This window comes from Mesoplodon mirus (assembly GCF_964341445.2).
Source record: "Mesoplodon mirus genome assembly, chromosome: 15".
In the NCBI taxonomy this organism is placed as follows: domain Eukaryota; kingdom Metazoa; phylum Chordata; class Mammalia; order Artiodactyla; family Ziphiidae; genus Mesoplodon; species Mesoplodon mirus.
In genome coordinates this window covers 71149899-71176848 of record NC_138991.1, presented here as the reverse complement: position 1 = coordinate 71176848, position 26950 = coordinate 71149899, and the positions used below count along the sequence as shown (strand labels likewise).

The 26950-nt window shown below is 41.6% G+C and overlaps 1 protein-coding gene and 1 pseudogene across 4 annotated transcripts in view; one reads left to right on the top strand and one right to left on the bottom strand.

Annotated features, from left to right (window-relative positions):
* Positions 1-25701, bottom strand: part of SHLD1 (shieldin complex subunit 1) — a 106389-nt gene extending 80688 nt beyond the window's left edge. Inside the window, exons 1-2 of one of the 3 annotated variants that reach the window (XM_082645684.1) lie at positions 25667-25701; positions 15087-15268 (exon numbers count right to left, since the gene is read on the bottom strand). In XM_082645684.1, coding sequence (XP_082501810.1) covers positions 15087-15264 — 178 coding nt within the window. In that variant the 5' untranslated portion in view covers positions 15265-15268; positions 25667-25701. Of the gene's footprint in view, positions 1-15086; positions 15269-16974; positions 17050-17071; positions 17193-25666 lie in introns of those variants that run through there. The other 2 variants (XM_082645683.1, XM_082645685.1) reach the window with 2 other exon arrangements.
* LOC309817398 (RNA guanine-N7 methyltransferase-activating subunit-like protein) lies at positions 62-4892 on the top strand (annotated as a pseudogene). Its single transcript has one exon. The product of its transcript is annotated as an RNA guanine-N7 methyltransferase-activating subunit-like protein (transcript).
* Positions 25702-26950: the final 1249 nt, after the last annotated feature.

Here is a 26950-nt window from a genome sequence, read left to right as displayed (position 1 = left end):
CCCGTGTCCCCTGCATCGGCAGGCGGACTCTCAACCACTGCGCGACCAGGGAAGCCCCACGATATATATTTTTTTAATATTTATTTATTTGGCTGCGCTGGGTCTTAGCTGTGGCATGCAGGATTTTTGTCACTGCGTCCGGGATCTTTGTTGCAGCATGGGGGATCCTTTCTTTAGTTGCGGCATGCGGGATCTTTAGTTGCGGCATGCGAACTCTTAACTGTGGCATGTGGGATCTAGTTCCCTGACCAGGGATCAAACCCGGGCCCCCTACATTGGGAGTGCGGAGTCAGACACTGGACCACCAGGGAAGTCCCACTTTGCACATGTTAAATGGCTGACAGTTCTACCGTGTCTCCATCAGTTACACATTTTGACTTTTCTTTTGGGAGGCAGAGGAAATCTGACAATCTCCTCCTCCAACACTGACCATGCTATGGGGCTAAATTTAGGCTTTGAAACTGAGGAGGACCCTGTGGGGCTCCCGGGCATGGAGACTTTTCTGTCCCCCGTTTCTTGTGAGCAAGACTCCAGCCTCCATAACCTTCCCTGAGTTCCAAAGGGCAGATTTGAACTGCTGCTAATCAAGGGAGGAGCAGCCAAGAAACCACCTGAGGCAAGATGAAAGGGACCAGAGAAGCTCATCAAGATGAGGAGATCACCTGAGACTCTGCACACACCCTCATCTTGTCAGCAACCCCACCCTTGAACTATTGCTATAAACTCATCAAATCCTCCCAGGTGGGGACACATAGTTTTTCAAGACAGGAGCCCGCTGTGTCCCCCTTTGCTCAGCAAAGCAATAAAGCTATCGTTTTCTTCTTCACCCAAAACACTGCCTCCAAGATTCACTTTGGCACTGGTGTACAGAGAGGCTGAACTTTCAGCATCAGCTTCACCTAATTCAGTGCTGCCTATGACTCCCAACCCTTATTCTGGAACCTTCCAAAGTTATCCATAAGCATCCTTAAGCTATGTATGTGCATGGGGAGTGGGGAGGGGAATGGAGACATTTTATATTGTGATCAACTTCAGCCCTAAATAAACGTGGGCCTGTGTCGTAATGAAATAATAACAGCATTTACTCATCCATTCTTTCTTTTTAATTTTTGTTTTGTTGTTGTTGTTCTTTTTATTTTTACTCATCCATTCTTCATACAGTACCTGCTATCCTGGAATTTATGTTCTAGTTGGGGGAGACAAACAAATAAGTTAACAATAAAATACACAGGGTGCCCAGTGACACTAGCGCTGTGGAAAAGAATAAAGCCAGGGAAGGACATGACGAGGGAGCATCACCAGGAGAGAGGCAAGGCTGGGCCTCTCTGAAGGGTGAGCATGCTAGGCAGCAGCCCAGCCTGGGGTGGGAAGGGCGGGTGATGGTACAAGGTGAGGTCAGAGAGGCCAGGCCCAGGGCCCCAGGGGTATGGGGCCAGGTTAAGTCCTCTTAAGTTTGGCTTCGGCTCTGAGTCAGATAAGAAGCCACCAAAAGACTAACATAATATGATTTACACTTTAAAAGGATCCTCTGGTCTCTGTGTTAAGAAGAAACTGTAGGAGGGAGGAATCAAGATGGCAGAATAGGAGGATGCGGAATTCACCCTTCCTCACAAGTACATCATGAATACATCTACAGGTGTGACCCTGTTACCTTGGAGAGCTGAAGGGGTCTGGAGGTCCTGTGACGGTGTTCTGGGACGGAGACCTAAACAATATAAACATTGAACAGTAGAGCTGCCTCAAATCCCTGGGAATTTCAGAATGACTGACACTTCTGACGCTGTTCCAAATTTTGAAGAGATGTTTGCCAGTAGATTCACAGAAGATGACAAAGAGTACCAGGAATACCTGAAACGCCCTCCTGAGTCCCCTCCAATTGTTGAGGAATGGAATAGCAGATCTGGTGGGAACCAAAGAAATAGAGGCAATCGGTTGCAAGATAACAGTTTAGAGGCAGGGATAGCAGACGGGGGTGGCCAAGTGACAACTGACCCAATCAATGGCATGGACGAACCTGGGATAACAATTGCTCACAGCACAGACAAGAACCTTACTACCCCCATCAATATGGACACTATGGTCACAACCAACGGCTTCCCTGTGGCTACTACTGATAGAAATGTCAGCAGCTTTTAGTAAAACCATTTACTCTGTTAACATGACAAAAGTTTATGTTGTATTTTCTGTTGGTCATCGTTTTACATCTGATTGTAGAGAGTGGATTGATTTTTTGGAACTTGAGACTTTTTTTAAATTAGAACTTACTGGAGAGATATGCTGGCTGCTGGAAATATCAATAAATACTCCCCTAAAAAAATACATCTACAAATGGAACAATTCTCACAGAGCACCTGCTGAACACTAGCGGAAGACCTCGGACACCTAAAAATGCAATTAAAAATCCCCACACAACTGGGTAGGATGAAAGAAAGAAAAAACAAAAGACAAGAAATGAGAAAGGACAGCATCCCTGGCGGGGAAATGAAGGTGGGGAGAGGTTCCTGCGCTCAGAAAAGCCCATTCATGGCGGGAAAATCAGCTGGGGCAGAAAGGGACCTTTGGGGGGATTGGAGGTGAACACAGCAACCGGTCTGTGGAAGGCAGGACAAAGTAAGAACTGCGCACATGGTCCGTGCCACAGCCCTGCACACTCCAGCCTGGGTCACGTGTCTCCTGGTGTGGAGGGGGCTGGGTGCTAGAAACTGGGGTTTGGAGAGTGGACCCGGGGAGGACAGCGATTGGCTGTGAAGAGACAGCCTGAAGGGACAGGAGTGAGGAGCTCCACAACAGGGAAGGTTTTTGGAAGAAACCCGGGCTGCTATAGAAGTAAGGTAATACTGTTGAGTGGCACACAAGGAGCGGAGCTGCCATTGCAACCCCCTTCCCCCCTGCTGGCCCCTGCCTCCACGGGCACTGGGAGGAACTCCCACCAGAGCGAGCATGTCTCAGTCTGTTGCAACTTCCTGCCAGTCTCTGTCACCGCAGACACTTTACACGACCCAGTTGTGGCTGCCTTATCCCTCCACAGCCTGAGTAAGTTCCCCAGTCAGCCTGGGTGCCTCAATCACCGCTGCTTTCGCCACCTTTCGCCTGGGTGGGGAAAAGACACCTAATGGTAGCCCACATGCAGAGGTCTTTGAGCAAAACCAAAGCTGAGCCCCAGGGGCTGTGCTACTAAGGAAGAGGAATGGAATTCTCTCTGTGCAGCTGCACAAGCTGTGGATTAAATCCCTGTGATCTGCTTGGTAAACCCTGCATCTGCGGAATATCTGAATGGACATGTGCTCCCACAACTAAGACCAGTCTAGCTTTAGCAGCTGTGGACTCTGGGGGCAAGTACATGTGGGAGATGGGCCAGGTCAGAGTCTGGGCTGCCCCCACAGGGCCCACAGCGGGTCCAGAGACCTACCTAGAGGTATTGAAGGGCCTCCTGGGGAGGCAGGGGTTGGCTGTGGCTCACTGTGGGGTCAAGGACACTGAGAGTGGAGGCCTCAGGAAAATATTATTATTACTATGGTTTTTCTATTTTTTAATTAATTTTTATGGGGTATAGTTGCTTTACAATGTTGTCTTAATTTCTACTGTACAGCAAAAAAGTATGGAACGCTTCATGAATTTGCGTGTCATCCTTGCGCAGGGGCCACGCTAATATTCTCTGTATCATTCCAATTTTAGTATATGTGCTACCAAAGCAAGCACTCTTTTTTGGTTTGTTTGTTTCATTTTCTGTTGTTGTCTTGTTTTAATTTTATTTAATTTTTAAATATATTTTTTACTTTTCTATTTTTACTTTATTGTGGTTTTATTCTTGTTTTTCCTTTTGTTCCTTTTTTTAATCGTCTTTGTGTGTTTGTTTTATGTTATCTTTGCTTTTTTTTTTGCGGTACGCGGGCCTCTCACTGTTGTGGCCTCTCCCGTTGCGGAGCACATGCGCCGGACGCGCAGGCTCAGTGGCCATGGCTCACAGGCCTAGCCGCTCCGCGGCGTGTGGGATCTTCCAGGACCGGGGCACGAACCCATGTCCCCTGCATCGGCAGGCGGACTCTCAACCACTGCGCCACCAGGGAAGCCCCATCTTTGCTTTTTTAGCTTGCTTTCTGTTTTTGTTCTGTTTTGCTGTTTTTGTTAATTTTTTATTGTTTCTTTTTGTTTGGGGGTTCTTTTGTTTGGTTGTTCTCTTGGGTTTTTTTGTTTGTTTGTATTTTCTTTTTTTCTGTTTGTCTGTTTGGTTTTGCTTTTATCACTTGTCTTGGGTTTTGCTTGTCTGTTTGTTTTCTTTTCTTCTTTTTTTTGGCTGCGCAGCTTGTGGAGTCTCAGTTCCCCAGCCAGGGGTTGGGATAAGAGTGCCAAGTCCAGGACACCAGACCACCAGAAAACTCCCGGACCCAGAGAATATTAGTCAGCGTGAGCTCTCCCGGAGGTCTCCATCTTGACACTAAGACCTGGCTTCACCAAACTGCCTGCAGATTCCAGTGCTGGATGCCTCACACCAAACAACCAGCAAGACAGGAACACAGAACCACCCATTAGCAGACAGGCTGCCTACAAGTCGTACTAAGCTCACAGACACACCAAAACCCACTACCTGACACAGCCCAGCCCATCAGAGGGAAAAGACTCAGTTCCAATCAACAAAGTGCCGGCACCAGTTCCTCCTACCAGGAAGCTGACACAAGTGCCTGATCCAACCTCACACACCAGGGGGAAGACACTAAAAGCAAGAGGAACTACGACCCTGAAGCCTGTGGAAAGGAGACCATAAACACAGTAAGTTACACAAAATGAGACAACAGAGAAATATGTTGTAGACAAAGAAGCAAGGTAAAAATCCACAAGACCAAATGAATGAAGAGGAAATACGCAGTCTACCTGAAAAAGAATTCGGAGTAATGATAATAAAGATGATACAAGATCTTGGAAATAGAATGGAGGCACAGATCGAGAAGATACAAGAAATGTTTAACAAGGACCTAGAAGAACTTTCAAAGAACAAATAGTGATAAACAATACAATAACTGAAATGAAAAATACACAGAAGATAGAATAAGTGAGCTGGAAGATAAAATGGTGGAAATAACTGCTGAGGAGCAAAATAAAGAAAAAAGAATGAAAAGAAATGAGGACAGTCTCAGAGACTTCTGGGACAACATTAAATGCACCAACATTCGAATTATAGAGGTCCCAGAAGACGAAGAGAAAGAGAAAAGGGTCTGAGAAAATATTTAGAGATTATAGTCAAAAACTTCCCTAACATGAGAAAGGAAATAGCCACCCAAGTCCAGGTAGCACAGAGAGTCCCATACAGGATAAAGCCAAGGAGAAACATGCTGAGACACATATTAAATACACAAAAAAAATTACAAAGAAAAAATATTAAAAGCAGCAAGGGAAAAGCAACAAATAACATACAAGGGAATCCTCAGAAGGTTAACAGATGATCTTTCAGCAGAAACGCTGCAGGCCAGAAGGGAGTGGCAAGATATATTTAAAGTGATGAAAGGGAGAAACCTACAACCAATATTACTCTACCCAGCAAGGGTCTCATTCAGATTTGACAGAGAAATCAAAAGCTTTACAGACAAGCAAAAGATAAAAGAATAAAGCACCATCAAACCAGCTTTACAACAAAAGCTAAAGGAACTTCTCTAGGCAGGAAACACAAGAGAAGGAAAAGACCTACAAAAACAAACCCAAAACAATCAAGAATATGATAATAGGAAAATACATATCAAAAATTACCTTAAATGTGAATGGATTAAGTGCTCCAAGCAAAAGACACAGTCTGGCTGAATGGATAAAAAACAAGGCCCATATATATGCTGTCTACAAGAGACCCACTTCAAACCTAGGGACACATACAGACTGAAAGTGAGGGGATGGAAAAAGTTATTCCATGCAAATGTAAATCAAAAGAAAGCTGGAGTAGCAATACTCATATCAGACAAAATAGACTTTAAAATAAAGAATGTTACAAGAGACAAGGAAGGACACTACATAATGATCAATCCAACAAGATATAACAATTGTAAATATTTATGCACCCAACAGAGGAGCACCTCAATACATAAGGTAAATACTAACAGCCATAAAAGGGGAAATCGACAGTAACACAGTAATAGTGGGGGACTTTAACATTCCACCTATACCAATGGACAGATCATCCAGACAGAAAATTAGTAAGGAAACACAAGCCTTAAATAACACATTAGACCAGATAGATTTCACTGATATTTATAGGACATTCCAACCGAAAGCAGCAGAATACATTCTGTTCTCAAGGGCACATGGAACATTCTCCAGGGTAGATCACATCTTGGGTCACAAATCAAGCCTTCGTAAATTTAAGAAAATTGAAATCGTTATCAAGCATCTTTTCCGACCACAACACTATGGATTATAAATCTATTACAGGAAAAAAAAAAACCTAAAAAAGATAAACACATGGAAGCTAAACAATACATTACTAAATAACCAAGAGATCACTGAAGAAATCAAAGAGAAAATCAAAAAATACCTAGAGACAAATGATAATGAAAACACGATGATCCAAAACCTATGGGATGCAGCAAAAGGAGTTCTAAGAGGGAATTTTATAGCAATTCAATCTCACCTCAAGAAATAAGAAAAATCTCAAATAAACAATCTAACCCTACACCTAAGGCAACTAGAGAAAGAAGAACAAAGAAAACCCAAAGTCAGTAGAGGGAAAGAAATCATAAAGATCAGAGCAGAAATAGAAACAAAGAAAACAATAGCAAAGATCAATAAAACTAAAAGCTGGTTCTTTGAGAAGATAAACAAAATTGATAAACCTTTAGCCAGACTCATCAAGAAAAAAGGGAGAGGACTCAAATCAATAAAATTAGAAATGAAAAAGGAGAAGTTGCAACTGACACCGTAAAAATACAAAGCATCATAAGAGACTACTACTACAAGTAGGTATATGCCAAAAAAATGGACAACCTGGAAGAAATGGACAAATTCTTGGAAAGGTACAACCTTCCAAGACTGAACCAGGAAGAAATACAAAATATGAACAGACCAATGACAAGTAGTGAAATTGAAACTGTGATTAAAAATCTTCCTGCAAACGGGACTTCCCTGATGGTGCAGTGGTTAAGAATCAGCGCTCTCAATGAAGGGGGCCTGGGTTCAATCACTGGTCAGGGAACTAGGTCCCAGATGCATGCCGCAACTAAGAGTTTGCATGCCTCAACTAAAAAAGATCCAGCATGCCACAACTAAGGAAACAACGTGCCACAACTAAGGAGCCAGCAAGCCACAACTAAGACCCAAGCAACCAATAAATAAATAAAATAAAATAAATATTAAAAAAAAATCTTCCAGGGCTTCCCTGGTGGCGCAGTGGTTGATAGTCCACCTGCCGATGCAGGGAACACGGGTTCGTGCCCTGGTCTGGGAAGATTCCATATGCCGCGGAGCGACTGGGCCCGTGAGCCAAGGTCGCTGAGCCTGCACGTCCGGAGCCTGTGCTCCACAACGGGAGAGGCCACAACAGAAAGAGGCCCATGTACCACAAAAAAAAAAAAAAAAAAATCTTCCAGCAACCAAAAGTCCAGGACCAGATGGCTTCACAGGTGAATTCTATCAAACATTTAGAGGAGAGCTAACACCTATCCTTCTCAACCTCTTCCAAGAAACTGCAGAGGGAGGAATTCTCCTAAGCTCATTCTACGAGGCCACTATCACCCTGATATCAAAACCAGACAAAGAAGTCACAAAAAAGAAAATTAGAGGCCAATATCACTGATGAACATAGATGCAAAAACACTCAACAAAATACTAGCAAACAGAATCCAACAACACATTAAAAGGATCGTACACCATGATCAAGTGGGGTTTACCCCAGGAATACAAGGATTCTTCAATATATGCAAATCAGTCAATGTGATATGTCATATTAACAAACTGAAGGATAAAAACCATATGATCATCTCAATAGATGCAAAAAAAGCTTTGGACAAAATTCAACACCCATTTATGATTAAAAACTCTCCAGAAAGTGGGCATAGAGGGAAACTACCTCAACATAATAAAGACCATATATGACAAACCCAAAGCAAACACCATTCTCAATGGTGAAAAACTGAAAGCATCTCCTCTAAGATCAGGAACAAGACAAGGACGTCCACTCTTGCTACTTTTATTCAACATAGTTTTGGAATTCCTTGCCATGGCAATCAGAGAAGAAAAAGAAATAAAAGGAATCCAACTCGGAAAAGAAGAAGTAAAACTGTCACTGTTTGCAGATGACATGATACTATACATAGAGAATCATAAAGATGCTACCAGAAAACTACTAGAGCTAATCAGTGAATTTGGTAAAGTTGCACAGATATCTCTTGCATTCCTATACACTAACAATGAGTGATCAGGAAGAGAAGGAAACAATCCCATTCACCACCGCAACAAAAAGAATAAAAAACCTAGGAATAAACCTACCTAAGGAGGTAAAAGATCTGTACTCAGAAAACTGTAAGACACTGATGAAAACAATCAAAGATGACACAAACAGATGGAGATATACCATGTTCTTGGATTGGAAGAATCAATATTGTGAAAATGACTATACTACCCAAAGCAATCTACAGATTCAATTCAATCCCTATCAAATTACCAATGGCATTTTTTACAGAACTAAAACAAAAAATCTTAAAATCTGTATGGTGACACAAAAGACCCTGAACAGCCAAAGCAATCTTGAGGGAAAAAAATGGAGCTGGAGGAATCAGACTCCCTGACTTCAGACTATACTACAAAGTAACAGTAATCAAGACAATATGGTACTGGCACAAAAACAGAAATATAGATCAATGGAACAGGATAGAAAGCCCAGAGATAAACCCACACACCTATGGTCAACTAATCTACAACAAAGGAGGCAAAGATATACAATGGAGAAAAGACAGTCTCTTCAATAAGTGGTGCTGGGAAAACTGGACAGCTACATGTAAAAGAATGAAATTAGAACACTCCCTAATACCACACATAAAAATAAACTCAAAATGGATTAGAGACCTAAATGTAAGACCGGACACTATAAAACTCTTAGAGGAAAACAAAGGAAGAACACTCTTTGATATAAATCACAGCAAGATCTTTTTCAATCCACCTCCTAGAGTAATGGAAATAAAAACAAAAATAAACAAATGGGATCTAATGAAACTTAAAAGCTTTTGCACAGCAAAGGAAACCACAAATAAGACGAAAAGACAACCCTCAGAATGGGAGAAATTATTTGCAAACTAAGCAACTGACAAGGGATTAATCTGCAAAATATACAAACAGCTCATGCAGGTCAATATCAAAGAAACAAACAACCCAATCAAAAAATGGGCAGAAGACCTAAACAGACATTTCTCCAAAGAAGACATACAGATGGCCAACAAACACATGAAAAGATGCTTAACATCACTCACTAATTATTAGAGAAATTGAAATCAAAACTACAGTAAAGTATCACCTCACACCAGTCAGAATGGCCACCATCAAAAAATCTACAAACAATAAATGCTGGAGAGGGTGTGGAGAAAAGGGAATCCTCCTTCACTATTGGTGGGAAGGTAAATTAGTACAGCCACTATGGAGAACAGTATGGAGGTTCCTCAAAAAACTAAAAATAGAACTACCCTATGACCCAGCAATCCCACTCCTGGGCATATATCTGGAGAAAACCATAATTCAAAAAGACAGATGCACCCCAGTGTTCATTGCAGCTCTATTTACAATAGCCAGGACATGGAAGCAACCTAAATATCCATCGACAGACGAATGGATAAACATGTGGCACATATATATAATGCAATATTACTCAGCCATAAAAAGGAATGAAATTGTGCAATCTGCAGAAACGTGGATGGACCTGGAGACTGTTATACAGAGTGAAGTTAGTCAGAAAGAGAAAAACAAGTATCGTATAATATTGCTTATATGTGGAATCTAGAAAAATTATACAGATGAACTTACTTGCAAAGCGGAAACAGAGACAGAGACATAGAGAATGGATGTATGGTTACCAAGGACGAAAGAGGGGAGTGGAATGAATTGGGAGATTGGGATTGACATATATACACTACTATGTATAAACTAGATACCTAATGAGAACCTACTGTATAGCACAGGGAACTCTACTCAATGCTCCGTGGTGACCTAAAGAGGGGATCTATGTGTACGTAGAGCTGATTCACTTTGCTGTACAGCAGAAACGAACACAACATTGTAAAGCAACTATACTCCAATAAAAGTTAATTTTAAAAAAGGAAGAAATGCAATGTTTTTGAATATTCATATTTAGTTGACTGGGTGTACCTAGTTAACCATTATTATTAAATTATTAAATTATTTGTTTGTTTATTTATTTATTTATTTTGGCTGCATTGGGCCTTTGTCGTCGCACACAGGCTTTCTCTAGTTGCGGTGAGCGAGGGCTGCTCTTCATTGTGGTTCGCGGTCTTCTCATTGCAATGGCTTCTCTTATTGCAGAGCATGGGCTCTAGGTGTATGGGCTTCAGTCACTGCAGCATGCAGGCCCTAGAGAGTGTGGGCTTCAGTAATTGCAGCACATGGGCTCAATAGTTGTGGCTTGCAGGCTCTAGAGTGCAGGCTCAGTAGTTGTGGCTCACGGGTTTAGTTGCTCCGTGGCATGTCGGATCTTCCTGGACCAGGGATCAAACCTGTGTCCCCTGCATTGGCAGGCGGATTCTTAACCACTGCACCACCATGGAAGTCCCTGTTCAATGTTTAATTTAGTGACAATTTACTGTAATTATAGATGTCACTATACACAAAGCTTATTTTTATTATGAATTATTTCTTTAGTTTTGGTTAATATAACTGGAATTCCTGCATGAAAAGTAAAATATTTCTAAGCCCATGTATATGTATTTCCATATAGTTTCTATATGAATATGTGAAAGCACAACTTATGAGTGAAGTTTCTCTGCTTTTATATATTCCATTAAAGATAATAATAGAAATAAATAAAATTTTAAAAAAAGAAGAAGAAACTATAGGAGGATAAAGACCAGATGTGAGAAAAGCCAGTTATGAGATTAACAATAATCCAGAAGACAGATGTTACTGGCAGGGACCAGGGTGGTGGCAGTGGAGACAAAGGAGAGCTGACAGGATTTGCTGATAGACAGGATATGAGATTAAAGAGAAAGAAAGAAGTTGAGGATGACTCCCAGGTTTCTGCCTTCTGAACAGAAGGATGGAAGCACTTTTTTGAGATGAGAAAGCCTCAAAGAACAGGTGTGTCTATGTATATATGAGACGGTAGAGGAATCAGGAATTTGGTTTAGGATATGTCAAATTTAGGAAGTCTAATAGAAATCTAAGTGATGATATGAAATACATAGATAGTATAAATGTCAAGCCAAAGATCCAAACTAGAGAGAGAAATCTGGGACTGAGCGGGGTACTGACAGCATATAAGGCCCCGAGACTGGATAAGATCACTCAGGGAAGGGTGTGATGACAGACAGGAGAGCTGAGGACTCAGCCCTGGGCTCTCCAACACTAAGGGGCTGGAGAGGAAGGAATCAGGCAAAGAAGACTGAGAACAAATAAGACAGAAAAGTAAGAAAAAAACCATAAGATGCTGCTTCCCAGAAAGCCCACTGAAGAAAGAATTCAAGAAGGAAAAAAGTCAATGCTGCTGACAGATCAAGAAGGAGAACGCTTGAGAAGTGACTACTGGATTTAACAATGTGGAGGTCATGACCTTGACAAGAGCTATTTCCATGGAGTGATGGAGATAGAAGCCAGGTTGGAGGGTTTTAGGAGGAACTGGGAGGAGACGAACTGGGGACAACAGGTGTAGATGACTCTTCTGAGGGTTTTCTGTAGAAGAGAACAGAGGAATGAGTCTGTAACTAGATGGGGATTTGGGGTCTAGGGTGGGCATTTTGTTAAGATGGGAGCTATTAAAGCACGTTTGTATGATCATGAGAATGGCCAGTAGAGGTGGGATCTACGATGCAGGAGATTACTAGAAGTGACGACCTTGAGTAGATGAAAGCAGACAGGAAGAGAAGGACAGGCAGGGATGGGTCTCCCACGGAAGGAGGGAAGGAAGCTGATGGATGTGAAGTGTGAGTGTGTGCTCATTCTCTTTTGAGTGCTTCTGTTTTCTTGATTAAATAGGAAACCAAGATTATCAGCTGAGAGAGAGGTTGAAGGAGGTAATGGGGATTTGCAAAGAGAGAAGAAGATACTACAAAGTCATCCAAGAGTGCAGGAGGATGAACATGCTAGGAAAATAGTGGGTGATGGATGGGCAGCAAGGAGGCTCAACTTGAGGTAGGAGGTCATGAATTTAATGGATCTTGTCATGAGGATGTGGAGAAAAGGGAACCCTCCTACACTGTTGATGGGAATGTAAATTGGTGCAGCCACTGTGGAAAAAAGTATGGAGTTTTCTCAGAAAACTAAAAGGAGAACTACCACGTGACTCAGAAATTCCACTCCTGGGTACCTATCTGAAAAAAACAAAATCACTAATTAAAGAAGATACATGTACCCCAATATTCATAGCAGCATTACTTACAATTACTAAGATATGGAAGCAACCTCAGTGTCCCTCAACAGATGAATGGATAAAGAAGATGTGGTACACACACACACGCACAATGGAATACTGCTCAGCCATAAACAAGAATGAAATTTTGCCATTTGCAACAACATGGATGGACTTGGAAGGTATTATGCTAAGTTAAAGAAGTCAGACCACTTACATGTAGAATCTAAAAAATAAACTAGGGACTTCCCTAGTGGTCCAGTGGTTAAGAATCCTCCTTCCAATGCAGGGGACGCAGGTTCAATCCCTGGAGGGGGAACTAAGACGCCACAGAGCAACTAAGCCCGTGCGCCACAACTACTGAGCTTGCATGCCTTAACTAGAGAGCCCATGTACCACAAACTACAGAGCCCATGCGCTCTGGAACCTGTGTGCCACAACTAGAGAGAAGCTCACGCACCACAACTAGAGACAAACCCACGGACCACAACTAGAGAGAAGCCCAAACACCGCAATGAAGAGCCCAAGCACTGCAACGAAGAGCCCAAGCGCTGCAACGAAAGATCCCACATGCCTCAACGAAGATCCCGCGTGCTGCAACTAAGAACCAATGCAGCCAAAAATTTTTTTAAATAAATAAATAAAATAAAATAAATTTAAAATAAATAAATAAATAAATAAAACTAGTGAGTGTAACAAAAAAGAAACAGACTCACAGATATAGAGAACAAACTAGTGGTTACCAGTGGGGAGAAGGAAGGGAGGAGGGGCAAGATGGCGTAGGGGATTAAGAGGTACAAACTATTATGTACAAAATAAATAAGCTACAAGGATATATTATACAACACAGGGAATATCGCCCATATTTTATAATAACTATAAGTGGAGTATAACCTTTAAAAATAGTGAATCACTATGTTGTACACGTGTAACATATAATATTGCACATAAATTACAGCTCAATTAAAAAAAAAATGGAGCCTAGTCAGCGTGGTGGTGTGTTGAGGCGCCCAGGTGCTGAACTCATGAAGAGCTGGATTTCCAAAGCCCACCACATGCCAGGCATTACACCTCATACACTTTGACCCTCATTATGGCTGCCCCATGACAAGGTAGGCATTACTATCTCCATTTTACAAATGAAGGAACCAAGACATGGAGGTCAAGTGACTTGCCCAAGGCAAAACCACAGAAAGAAGCAGAACCAGAATTCAAACTAGACAGTCAAATGCAGCACCACCCCTCCCCATGCCGTGCAAAACGGTTGTCTCAGGATACGAGTGCTCCTTCCCATGTTTAGACCTTGATAAGGGCTTCCAGAACAATCTTTTTTCATGAAATGTCTAGATTTTAAACAAGTACTCCAATATAAATAGTGCAATGGTCAACTCAATTCAAGTTAATAACAGTTGCTTTCTTTGGGATGGAAAGTAATGTAGAGGCAGCAGGATGAGAAGGGGAGAGGAAAGGTTAAATGAACTAAGATTCTGAGCCTAGAAAGAAAAAGGATAAGAAATGCTCTAATTCTTGCTCTGGAACTAAATTAAACAGCAATCTGACTGATCCTGATGACTATGTCCTGAAAATCAGAACAGAATCATCAGGGAGTTTAAAAGTATTGTTTTTTCATAGAATTCTTAAAGATAATGACAGGTACACACCCTACGTACTTACCAATGTTGAATTCATCTTCATTAAGGCCCACATTTTCTCAGTACCTGCGTGCTCTTTAAAAATGTATATTTGGGTTTCTTAATATTAACAACATCAATAATAATAGCACCAGAATACTGTAATGGCAATTGACTGAGCACCAATGTATGGCAAACACTATGATGTGTCCCTGCACTGTTCCCTGAGTTAAACCTACTCCACGAAGCAAGCATTTTGATCCCCATTTTGTAGATGATTCTGGAACTCAGAGGGGTTAAGAAATACGACCTGAGTCACACAACCAGTAAGTGGCAAAGCTTTGAATATGTGGACCTACAGGCCTGGATTAGGCAATAAACAGGGAGGAGATGGGCTTTACAACCAGAGATGGTCACTAACTATGTCAAAGAATTATCATTAAGCTTAAAAAACAGACTTTTCGGCAATTCGGTCAGGGAAACTTACAGAAAAGTTGTTACCTAAATCCAGAGTATACTTCATAAGAGGAACACTAAAGTCCCTATGACACACAACAGGCCCACATGGCTCTTTTCTGAAGTTTTAAAAGAACAAAACAAAAAAAACAATTCTACCCTCTCCCTAGTGAACCAAGTGCTCCCTGCCTCTAAATGGATTTGGATGGAGATCAGAAAGGGACTCAGACAAAAAGGCCTCCAGGAAACAGCTCCTTGTCCTGGTTCCACCAGGGAGGCTGTCCTTTGAAGTCTCTCCCAACAGTTTTGCTTAGATAAGATGTTTTTCTCCCTGAGACAATGAATGATTCCTCAGAGATCTGCCTTTGGAAGACAGAGAAACAAACTATCACATATAGGTATATGTCAGGATTTGTTTGTTTGTTCAATGTTAGTTTGTTTTAAACTGTGCTTCTTACCTGGATCCGTATCAGAAGAGCAAGGAATAGAAAGGGCTTCCTCAGAACTATAAGCCTCACTGTTGGCCTCCTGGCTGGGTCTCTGCAACACGTAATCCCTTATGTCATAAGCTGATGGCAGGTCCAAAGCACTGCTCTCCTCTGACTGGCTTCCTGGAGTGGCTTCCTGATTTGCCATAGTCCTGCCATGGAAGAAATAAAACAATTCAATAGAGAAGGCATTGTGTAAGAGGAGCCTCCATTATAGCCATGGCTTAAAGCACCTTAAAGGCCAAACAACAGTAGAACCAAAATAATTTACTTTCCTGTTATTAACAGTCTTCCTTGTCTTCACTTTACTTTCCTGTTATTAATGGTCTTCCTTGTCTTTGCTTTAGACCCAATATTTGTTTACCATGTTTCTTCATCATGAGAAACAAATAACTCTCAGCAGAGAAAGAAACCATGAATCATTTCAGCTGGAAAGTGAACTGCTTGCCTGATAAGGATGAAATACTGTACAGCACTATAATCCAAGGACTACACAAATATTTAATGAGATGGGAAACGGTCCATGATATGTTAAATGGAAAAAGATTTAAAAACTATAGGTAGGGTTTGATCCATATTTTATAAAATATCGTGTGTGGGATGTGTGTGTATGCAATATGCAGACCTATAGCTAGAAAAGAAGGTCAGAAGGTTATATCCCAAATTAATTCCAGTGATAATTAACTCAGTGGTTTAATTTCTGGGTAGTGAAATTACAGGTGATTTGCATCTTCTTCTGTGGCCTTCAGACAACTGTTAACATGCCAGGCCCCAGGGATGCAAGGATGAATGTGATAGACACCTCCTTTGAGTTGCTCAGGTTGGGATGATCCAAACACAGAGACAGACAGTGCTAACACCATGATAAGATGAAGAGGCGCCCAGAGAGGGGCAGTAGGCTTTCTGGAGGAGGCTGTCCCCAAGTGTGGGGCAGGCCATGGCCAGGGGACAGTATGAACCCCAGAGGAACCAGCTTGGGCAACCACAAGTGGCAAGAGGTGTTGAGAGTTTTGGACATTTCTTGTTAAAAATTAGGTGTCCCTCACCCCTCCTGGTTGATGTCTATGTGTGGGCTGGAGGGTTCTTTGCAGTACATCCAGCCCTGCCCACCTCTCTGTAAAATAATTATGGGCCTGGGGAGATCCTGGACCCTCTGCTACTCTCTGCCTCTTAAGTTGTCATCAGTAAATCTTACTATGGTCAACAGCACACCCTGTGACTACCACAGGCCACCATGTACCATGCAGAGGAGACACATGGTCAGATCTGCAGATTTGGCAGCTGGACAGCAGGCAACCTCAGGAACAACAGGAATTCAGACAACTGTTGTGGTCCCGGTGAGAGAGGAAGAGCATGTGAATGAGGGCAGGGCACTAGCAGCCAAGAGCAGGGGACAGATTAAGAAGATATTTAGGAACAGAAATAAGAGTCGAACTTAATAACTGAATGGATAAAAGGGCTAAAGAGGAACCAGAAGTCAACAAAGAGTGGTAGCTTCAGTGACAGGGTTGTATTCTCAACTGAGTGAGAGCAGACAGGAGAAGGATAGGTTTGGGAGGAGGCAGTATGCCAAAGTATGGGATATTATCCAGCTGTTAAAATGACAGTCAGAACTTGAAAGATCTATGTCTGAATGACAGAAGCAATTTCAGAATAACATGAACAGTATAATAATGCGAGTAGTTAGCATTTATTAAGTGCTTTTTGGTGGCCAGGCATTGTGCTAAGAGCTTCATCTGCAACAGCCCTATGAAGCAAGTAATCTTATTATTACCCTCATTTACAGTCAGATAGTCGGCCCCAAACACAGGAGAAGTAGAGTAACTAGCCCAAGGAAACCCGTCCAGAAAGTACCAACCTAGGATGAACCCAGCTCCAGAGCCTCCCGACTGCAGCCCAAACTGCCACCTGATCAAGGAAAGATAGAAGGTGTAAAAACAAATCAACAGAGAGACCTGGCAAGACCCCTCTCATTTGAGGACACCCAGTCACATGCTGTTGTGGACATTCGCTCAGGCAGACAGTGAGCCAAGACATCAGCTGATTGCTTCTGGAAGGAGTGAGGTGATCAAGATTCCCAAAGAAGCAAGAACATCCTGTCTTTGCACGCTGCTATATTAGCCAACCAAGCCCGGCGTTTCAGCAAACACCTCTGCTGCAGGCATCTGTGGCTCCTCTTTCTGCCCTCATCTTACCAAACACTGCTCTGGAGGTTTCTGGAAGGGAACAAACAGGTTAATAAATGACAGCCACGTATCCTGCTTGCCTACAAAGGTGCCTTGAAATCAGCCAGCAACAGAAGTCGTTATTAATGACATGGAACAAAAGGAATCCTTTTTGAAAACACATAGCACCTTGATGTGATATCTATCTTTTCTTTTATAATCACTTATATTAAATGTCAAATACGTCCCAAACTGGTTATTTGAACAAAAAAAGAAAAAAAACATCTACTGAAAGGCAGAATCCTGTTTATTACAAAATAAGTACCTGTGCAGTAAAACAGTATTTGGGACTCAATGAATTTGTACAGGAGAAATCAAATAATAGGGACAGGTGAGACCCTTCTAATGATCTGAAACTACCTAGGCTGGCCAAGTAGAATGCAATGATTATCCTTTGCCCCAAAACTTTTGATATGTGGTTTAATTTCCTTCTCCAGAAGTACTTATTTCCTTCTCTTAAAGGTGCTTTAATTACACAATCTAAGTATTATTTTCCAATACTTGTGAGTATAGGATGCCTTGTGACTGCAGGCACAAGAAGTTTCTCAGTACATAAATACCTGCTTACCAAGAGAAAGCAGCCATTGCTCTACAGATTCTTACAAATCTACAAAAACAACTCAGTCAGGGTCCATGTATAAGAAGCAGTTTAATTTCATTTACTTTTTTCTTTTTCTTTTTTTTTTTGGCCACACCATGTGGCTTGCGGGATCTTAGTTCCCCAACCAGGGACTAAACCCAGGCCATGGCAGTGAAGTGCCAAGTCCTAACCACTGGACTGCCAGGGAACTACGTACTTTTTTTGTTTTTTTCCAATTAAGTCTCTTTCCTCCCAATATTTTACATGAAAAATTTCAAACAAAGGATAGTGGAAAGAATTTAATACAGTGACCATCCATATAGCTACTGCCTAGATTTCTTTATTCTTACTCAAGTTACTTAAACACCAAAACAAAACCAAAAACAGTTCACCCATTTCTTCCACCACTCTCCCCCAGCCACTTCTGACAACCACCAATCTGCTCTCTGTATCTATAAGCTTAATATAAAGTATTTGTATTTCTCTGACTCATTTCACTTATAATGCTCTCAGGGCTATTCATGTTATTGCAAATAGCAAGATTTCATTCTTTTTTATGGCTGAATAATATTACACTGTACATATATATCACACCTTCCTTATTCACTCATCCATCAGTGGACCCTTAGGTTGTTTTTCTATCTTGGCTATTATAAATAATGCTGCAATGAACATGGGGGTGCATATATCTTTTCTAATTAGTGTTCTTGTTTTCTTTGGATAAATACTCAAAATTGGAATTCCTGGATCATATGGTAGTTCTATTTTTAACTTTTTGAGGAACCTCCACACTTTTCTATAGTGGCACCAATTTACATTGCCATGAGGTTTCCATTTTCTCTACATCTATGCCAATACTTGTTATTTCTAGTCTCTATTTATTTATTTATTTATTGGCCTCACCCTGCGGCCTGTGGGATCCTAGTTCCCTGACCAGGGATCGAACCTGCACCGCTGCATTGGAAGCGCAGAGTCTTAACCACTGGACCACCAGTCTTTTTGATATTAGCCCTTCTGACAGGTGTGAGGTGATACCTCATTGTGGTTCTGATTTGCATTTCCCTGATGATTAATGATGTAGAGCATCTTTTCATGTACCTGTTGGCCATCCATATTTCTTCTTGGGAAAAAATGTCTATTCATATCTTCTACACATTTTTTAATTGGATTGGTTGTTTTTTTGCTATTGAGTTATATGGGTTCTTTATATATTTTAGATATTAGCCCCTTATCAGATATATGATTTGCAAATACCTTCTCCCATTCAGTAGGTTGCCTTTTCATTTGTTGATGGTTTCCTTTGCTGTGCAAAAGATTTTTAGTTTAATATAGTCCCACCTATTTATTTTTGCTTTTGTTGCTTTTGGTTTTGGTGTCAGATTCAAAAAATCATCATCAAGACCTATGTCAAAGGGACTTCCCTGGTGGCACAGTGGTTAAGAATCTGCCTGCCATTACAGGGGACACGGGTTCGAGCCCTGGTCTGGGACGATCCCACGTGCCACAGAGCAACTAAGCCCCGTGCACCACAACTACTGAGCCTGCGCTCTAGAGCCTGCGAGCCACAACTACTGAAGCCCCTGCGTCTAGAACCCATGCTCCGCAACAAGAGAAGCCACCACAATGAGAAGCTGGTGCACCGCAATGAAGAGTAGCCCCCACTCACCGCAACTAGAGAAAGCCCACAAGAAGCAACGAAGACCCAATGCAGCCAAAAATAAAGAAATAAATAATTTTTAAAAAAAGACGTATGTCAAGGACTTTATCACCTCTATTTTCTTCTAGGATTTTTACAGTTTTAGGTCTCAAGCTCAAGTCTTTAATCCATTTTGAGTTAATTTTTGTGTATGGTGGTCCAATTTCATTCTTTTTCATGTGCTGTCAATTTTCCTAGCACTATTTATTGAAGAGGCTGTCCTTTCCCCATTGGACACTCTTGTCTCCTTTCTCATAAATTAATTGATATATGCACAGGTTTATTTCTGAGCTCTCTATTCTGTTCCACTGATTTATGTGTCTGTTTTTATGCCAATACCATAGTGTTTTAATTATTATAGCTTTGTAATATAGTTTGAAATAAGGGCACATGATGCCTGCAGCTTTGTTCTTTCTCAAGATTGCTGTGGCTATTTGGAATCTTTCATAGTTCCAAAATTTTTGTATTTTTTTGTTTGTTTTATTACTGTGAAAAATGTCATTGGGATTTTGCTAGGTACTGAATTGAATCTGTATATTGTTTGGGGTAGCATGGACATTGTAATATTAATTCTTTCAATCCATGAGCACAGAATATCTTTCCATTTATTTGTGTCTTCTTCAGTTTATTTCATTAATGTCTTATAGTTTTCACTGTACAGGTCTTTCACTTTCTTGGTTAAATTTATTCCTAGGTAAAAACAAAAATCTTTTAAAAAGAAAAAGAAAAAACTTATTCCTAGGTACTTTATTTTATTTATTTCATTTATTTTATTTATTTATTTTTTTTTTGCAGTACATGGGCCTCTCACTGCTGTGGCCTCTCCCGTTGCGGAGCACAGGCTCCGGACGCACAGGCCCAGCAGCCATGGCTCACGGGCCCAGCCGCTCCGCGGCATGTGGGATCCTCCCGGACCGGGGCACGAACCCATGTCCCCTGCATCAGCAGGCGGACTCTCAACCACTGCACCACCAGGGAAGCCCTATTTTATTATTTTTGATGCAATTGTAAATGGGACTGTATTCTTAATTTCTCTGTGATAGTTCATTATGCAACCGACTTTTGTGTGTTGATTTTGTATCTTGCAACTTTGCTGAATTTGTTTATTAGTTCTAACAGTTTGTTGATGGAGTCTTTAGGGTTTTCCATATATAATATCATGTCATCTTCAAACAGTGACAGTTTTACTTCTTCCTTTCTAATAGAGATGCCTTTTACTTCTTTTTCTTGCCTAACTGCTCTGGCTAGAGCTTCCAGTACTATGTTAAATAGAAGTGGCAAAAGTAGGCATCACTGTCTTGTTCCTAATCTTAGCTGTGGGCTTGTCACATATGGCCTTTTCCTAGATTTCATAATTAACATTTTACTATGATTTTCTTTATCAGATAACCACCTATCCAGCTCTATTTTCATCCATCAATTCACTTATTTTTATACATATTTCCATTTAAAAATTGATATAATGAAAGCTTCTGAGGGGATGTGTATGATATAATCAATTTGCATCTTCAAAGGCTCACTCCGTCAGCTGAGTGAAACACAAATGAGAGGAGGGTAAACATGAAGTAAGGAACACAGCTAAGAAGCTCTGGAAAAATGCCCAGAGATGTGCAGGGGCTCTGGAGTTGGAGAGACTGCTCTCACTTTTTAGCTGTCACCTTGGGCAAGTCACTTAACCTCAATTTCCTCATCTATAAAAATGGCTTGATTACTATGCTTACCTCATAGGGTTGTCATAAGGATTATATAAAATGAATGCATGTAAAATACTTAGTACAATCTCTGTGCTCATGATGGCTAGCTCCAATAAGTAAAACAGCAATAATTAAAAAACAAATCACAGGCTCCTCTCTTCCCAGCCAACCACCAGCCCATCTGCCCCTCTACTTCCCATCCTATAGCCATCCTGCTTCTTTTCCAGTAGATTCTACGGTTCACAGTCTTGTCAATACCCTGAACTTCCCTGCCCTGCCCATTCTGTCTTTTCATCACACTCCTTTGGCAAAATTCAGCCTAGACAACCTCAACTATCTCCCTATTTTCCGTGTGCTGGACATGAGAGTCATCAAATAGGTCAGGGCAGACTGGCTCACTCTAAGTGTCTGAGCACCCACCTGGAATGGGCTATCTGGCTAAATGAATCCTGAGATGTTTATCTCATAACTTCCTCTCAACCCCCCTCCTTGACTCTTTCATATTTTCTCCACTCTTCTTCAACTCAGACCCTCTCCATCACTCACAGACCTTCCTCCTCTTTTCAGCATATCATCTCACTTCCTAATTGACAAGGGAAACAGAAGCCAGCAGAGAGGAACTTCTTCAGCTCTATCAACATAACAAAGGCTCCCACATCTGCACACTGCTTTACCTCTCGGTAAAACAGGGAGCTGTCCCTTGGGTGGCAAAGGCCAACCACTCCACCTGGGCTTTAGATTCCACTCTCTGGACCTTTCCAGAAGCCTTCGGAGACGATAATCCCTTCTCTGGCTTCTGTTCCACTGGACCTTCACTTACGCTGTTCAACAGGCCCAAATCACTCCCATTTTCAATAAAACCTGGTGTGTAAAAGAATATCCTTATTCTTTGGAAATACCACTCAAATATTTAGTGTTAGGGAGACATGATGTCTGCACTATATATATATATATATATATATATATATATATATATATATATATATATATGTATGTATGAAAGAGAGAGAATGATAAAGTAAATGGGGCAAGTGTAGACAATTGATGAATCTGGAAAATGTTATTTGGGAGTTCCTTGTACTAGTCTTGCAATTTTTTGAAGGTATAAAATTATATCAATATGAAAATTGTCAAGAAAGAAAATCAAAAAGAAACCCTTTGACACCTGCCTTCCTCACAGCCAATCTCCTCTCACTTCCACAGACTTCTCAAGAGTCTAGAATTGGCTCATTTTCTCATCTCCACCAACTCAATCACTCCACCATAACTTCTAGAAATTCCTTCTTCTGACATTCTTTCTTTACTTTTCAGGAAGCCACTCACCGAGCTGACATCCCAGCTCTGTCTGTTCCTTCCTGCCTGCTCTGTGGCTCATCTTCCATCTCCAATTGGACTTCCTCAAGGATATCCCAAGGTTTTCTCCTCTTCTTTCCTCCTCTGAAACATTAATTACCACCCAGAAACTTCTAGCCTAGTTCCCCCAACCTCTGACCCCACTGCTTTCTTTCCATCAGGTTTTCCAATAAGCCTTGCTTCTTCCCACTGCACCTGTCCTTCCCTCTTGTGGATAACTATTCTAAAAAATGGAAGAGGGAACACTTCCCAGTTTACCCAATGAGCCCACCGTTATCCTCACACCAAAACTAGACAGAGACATCACAAGAAAACTATAGACCAGTATTATGAATACAGACACAAAAATCCTTGACAGAATACTAGCAAAATGAACCGAGCAACATATAAAAAGGATTACACTCCCTGACCAAGCAGAACTTATCCCAGAAAGCAAAGTTGCTTTAATATCTGAAAATCAATGTAATACACTATATTAGGATAAGGGGCAGAAACCACAACAGACACACACACACACACACACACACAATCAACTGACAAAGTCAAATACCCATTCATGATCAAAACACTCAACAAACTCGGAATAGAAGGGAACTTCCTCAATCTGATAAAGGGCATTTTTGAAAAACCCATAGCTAGCATCATACTTCATGGTGAAAGACTGAACGCTTTCCTCTTAAGCTCAGGAACAATTTAATATTAACTGCTCTCATCACTTCCATACAACATTGTACTGGAGCTAAAACCTTTAGCTGCACAATTAGGCAAGAAAATGAAATAAAAGGCTTCCAGATTGGAAAGAGAGAAGTAAAACTATTTCTATTAGCAGAAGACATGATCTTGTGTATAGAAAGTCCCAATGAATCCACTTTAAAAAAACTACTAGAATAATTAAAGTTAAACAAGGTTGCAGGATACAAGATCAATACAGAAAAATCATTTGTATTTATATACACTAGCAATAAACCACCTAAAAATGAAATTAAGAATATAATTTTGGACTTCCTTGGTGGCACAGTGGTTAAGAATCTGCCTGCCAGTGCAGGGAACATGGGGTTCTAGCCCTGGTCTGGAAGATCCCACATGCTGCGGAGTAACTAAGCCCATGCACCACAACTACCGAGCTTGCGCTCTAGAGCCCACAAGCCACAATTACAGAGCTCATGTGCCACAGCTACTGAAGCCCACGTGCCTAGAGCCCATGCTCCGCAACAAGAGAAGGTACAGCAGTGAGAAGCCCGTGCACTGCAATGAAGAGTAGCCCTCGCTTGCTGCAACTAGAGAAAGCCCACATGCAGCAATGAAGACCCAACACAGCCAAAAATAAATAAAATAAATAAAATTTTAAAAAAAGAATGTAATTTCATTTACAATAGCATCAAAAAATAAAATACTTAGGTACACATAATGAAAAATATGTAAGTCATGTACACTGAGAACTATTTTAAAATGTTGAAAGAAACTAAAGTTCTAAATGAATGGAAAGACATCCTATGTTCATGGAAGTGAACACTTACTATTTTAAAATGGCAATATTACCCAAATTGATGTACAGATCAATACGGTTCTTACAAAATCTCAGTTCATTTTTTTTTTTAATTTGCAGACATTGACAAAACTGTTTAAAAGTACATATGGAAATGCAAGGGGCCCATAAAGCCAAACCAATCTTTTTTTTTTGCAGTAGGCGGGCCTCTCACTGCTGTGGCCTCTCCCGTTGCAGAGCACAGGCTCCGGACGTGCAGGCTCAGCGGCCATGGCTCTCGGGCCCAGCCACTCCGTGGCATGTGGGATCTTCCCAGACCGGGGCACGAACCCACGTCCCCTGCATCGGCAGGCGGACTCTCAACCACTGCGTCACCAGGGAAGCCCAAGCCAAACCAATCTTGAAAACGAAGAACACAAATTTTGAGTACTCATACTTTCTGATTTCAAAACCAATTACAAGCTGCAGTAATCAAGACTGTGTAGTATTGGAATAAAAACAGTCAGTGGAATAAAATTGAGAGTCCAGAAGTAAAATCTTACAGTTATCGACTGAAGTTCCCCAGGATGACAAGACAATTCCGCAGGGCAAGGACAGTCTTTTCAACGCTAAGACAGCTGGATATCCACATACAGAAAGGTAAAATGGCTCAAGTACTTTGGAAAACAGTTTAGCAGTTCCTCAAATGGTTTGAGTTACACTTGGATCAGGTGATCCAACTCGTAGGTATATGTGCTCAAGAGAAATAAAGACATGTGTCCACACAAACTGTACACAGATGTTCACAGCAGCTTTATTCATAAGAGCCAAAAAGTGGAAACAATCCAAATGTCCATCAACTGATGAATGGATGAACAAAATGCGGTATATGAATACAAGGAATATTTTTCTGTAATAAAGGAATTAAGTTCCGATAAATGCTACAACAAGAACAAACTTTTAAAACATTATACTTAGTGAAAGAAGCTAGTCAAGAAAGACCACATACTGTACGCTACTATTTATATCAAATATGCAAATTGACAAATCTATAGAGACAAAAAAGTAGACTAGCAATTGCCTAGGACTGGGAGGCCATAGTGAATAGAGAGTGACTGCTAATGGGTACAAGGTTCTTCTTAGAGTTGATGAAAATATTCTAAAATTAGATTGTGGTGATGGATGCACAATTCTGGGGATATATGAAAAACCACTGAATTTTACACTTTAAATGGGAAATTTTTACAATATGTCAATTATGTCTCAAGAAAGTTTTTTTTAAAAAAGAAGAACCGAAGCTCATTTAGACACACTGCACGCAAATTCTGGGGCTTCCCCAAGGCGCTCGCTGCAGAGGCCGCCCGTGGTGGGGGAGGAGAGGTTTGGGAGCAGGCCAGGGAAAGCAGCCGTAACTTCCCAATTAGGAGAGAACGGCCTGATGCCTTGCGGAGACCCCCTCCCTTCCCCCAATCCGATCCACTCGTGAGTCCGCAGAGAAAACTGGCCCAGAAAATCACCCGGCCCCGATTTCACTCACCGCCCCGCAACAGCAGCCGCCTCAAACCGGAAGCGGTGGCTCCACGTTTGTTACCGGAAAAGCAGAGTTTGAAAGGAAGTCGCAGGAACCATCTTTGCTGAGGTCAGGAAAGAACGAGGGAAGGCAGTTACGGCCATCTTGACTGAGGGCATTGGCTCCGCCAACACTGCTTTCCACAAATGGCTAGTTCGGGCAATTTCTAGAGGTTTATTGATAAATGTGCTTGGTGGACACTAAAGGGAAAAGGAGAAATATTTTAAACGTTTAAAAACTTGGACGTCTACATTTAAATAAACATTAAAAAGTAGAGTGAAATTAACAAAGAGAATGTTAATATTTCAACATGTTGCGTTCAGGTAGCTGGACACAACTGTCAGAACTGCAGGACCACGTGAAAGAGATGAGGGTTATTGTTCCATTTCATCATCTTCTTGAAAACGTCCTGTACACTCACAGCCTCCTATAGATGCCTACACTGGGATAGAACCCCATAAATCAGGAGTCCTACACTAGCTGAGGTTTGGCCAATTACCTGCCAGATACTTTGAGCTTATGGCAAGTAAGCTGACTGATGTGGTGACCTTTTGAAGGCAAATTTTTTTTTAATAAATTTATTTTTGGCTGCTTTGGGTCTTCGTTGCTGTACGTGGTCTTTCTCTAGTAAGTTGCAGTGAGCAGGGGCTACTCTTTGTTGTGGTGAGCAGGCTTCTCACTGCAGTGGCTTCTCTTGTTGCAGAGCACAGGCTTTAGGAGTGCGGGCTTCAGTAGTTGTGGCACACGGGCTTTGTTGCTTCACAGCATGTGGGATCTTCCTGGACCAGGGCTTGAACCTGTGTCCCCTGCATTGGCAGATGGATTCTTTTTTTTCTTTTTTTTTTTTTTTTGCGGTACGCGGGCCTCACTGTTGTGGCCTCTCCCGTTGTGGAACACAGGCTCTGGACGCGCAGGCTCACCGGCCATGGCTCACGGGCGCTCTGCGGCATGTGGGATCTTCCCGGACCGGGGCACGAACCCATGTCCCCTGCATCAGCAGGCGGACTCTCAACCACTGCGCCACCAGGGAAGCCCATATTTAGACAAACCTAACAAAGTGACTGTAAATTTCACTTTTGCTTCCAGCTTTGTGCTTTGATAATCAGTGTATAATTTTTTTAAATATTTACTTATTTGTTTATTTGCTGCACAGGGTCTTAGTTGCAGCATGTGGGATCTAGTTCCCCGACCAGGCATCAGACCCAGGTCCCTTGCATTGGGAGTGCAGAGTCTTAGCCACTGGACCACCAG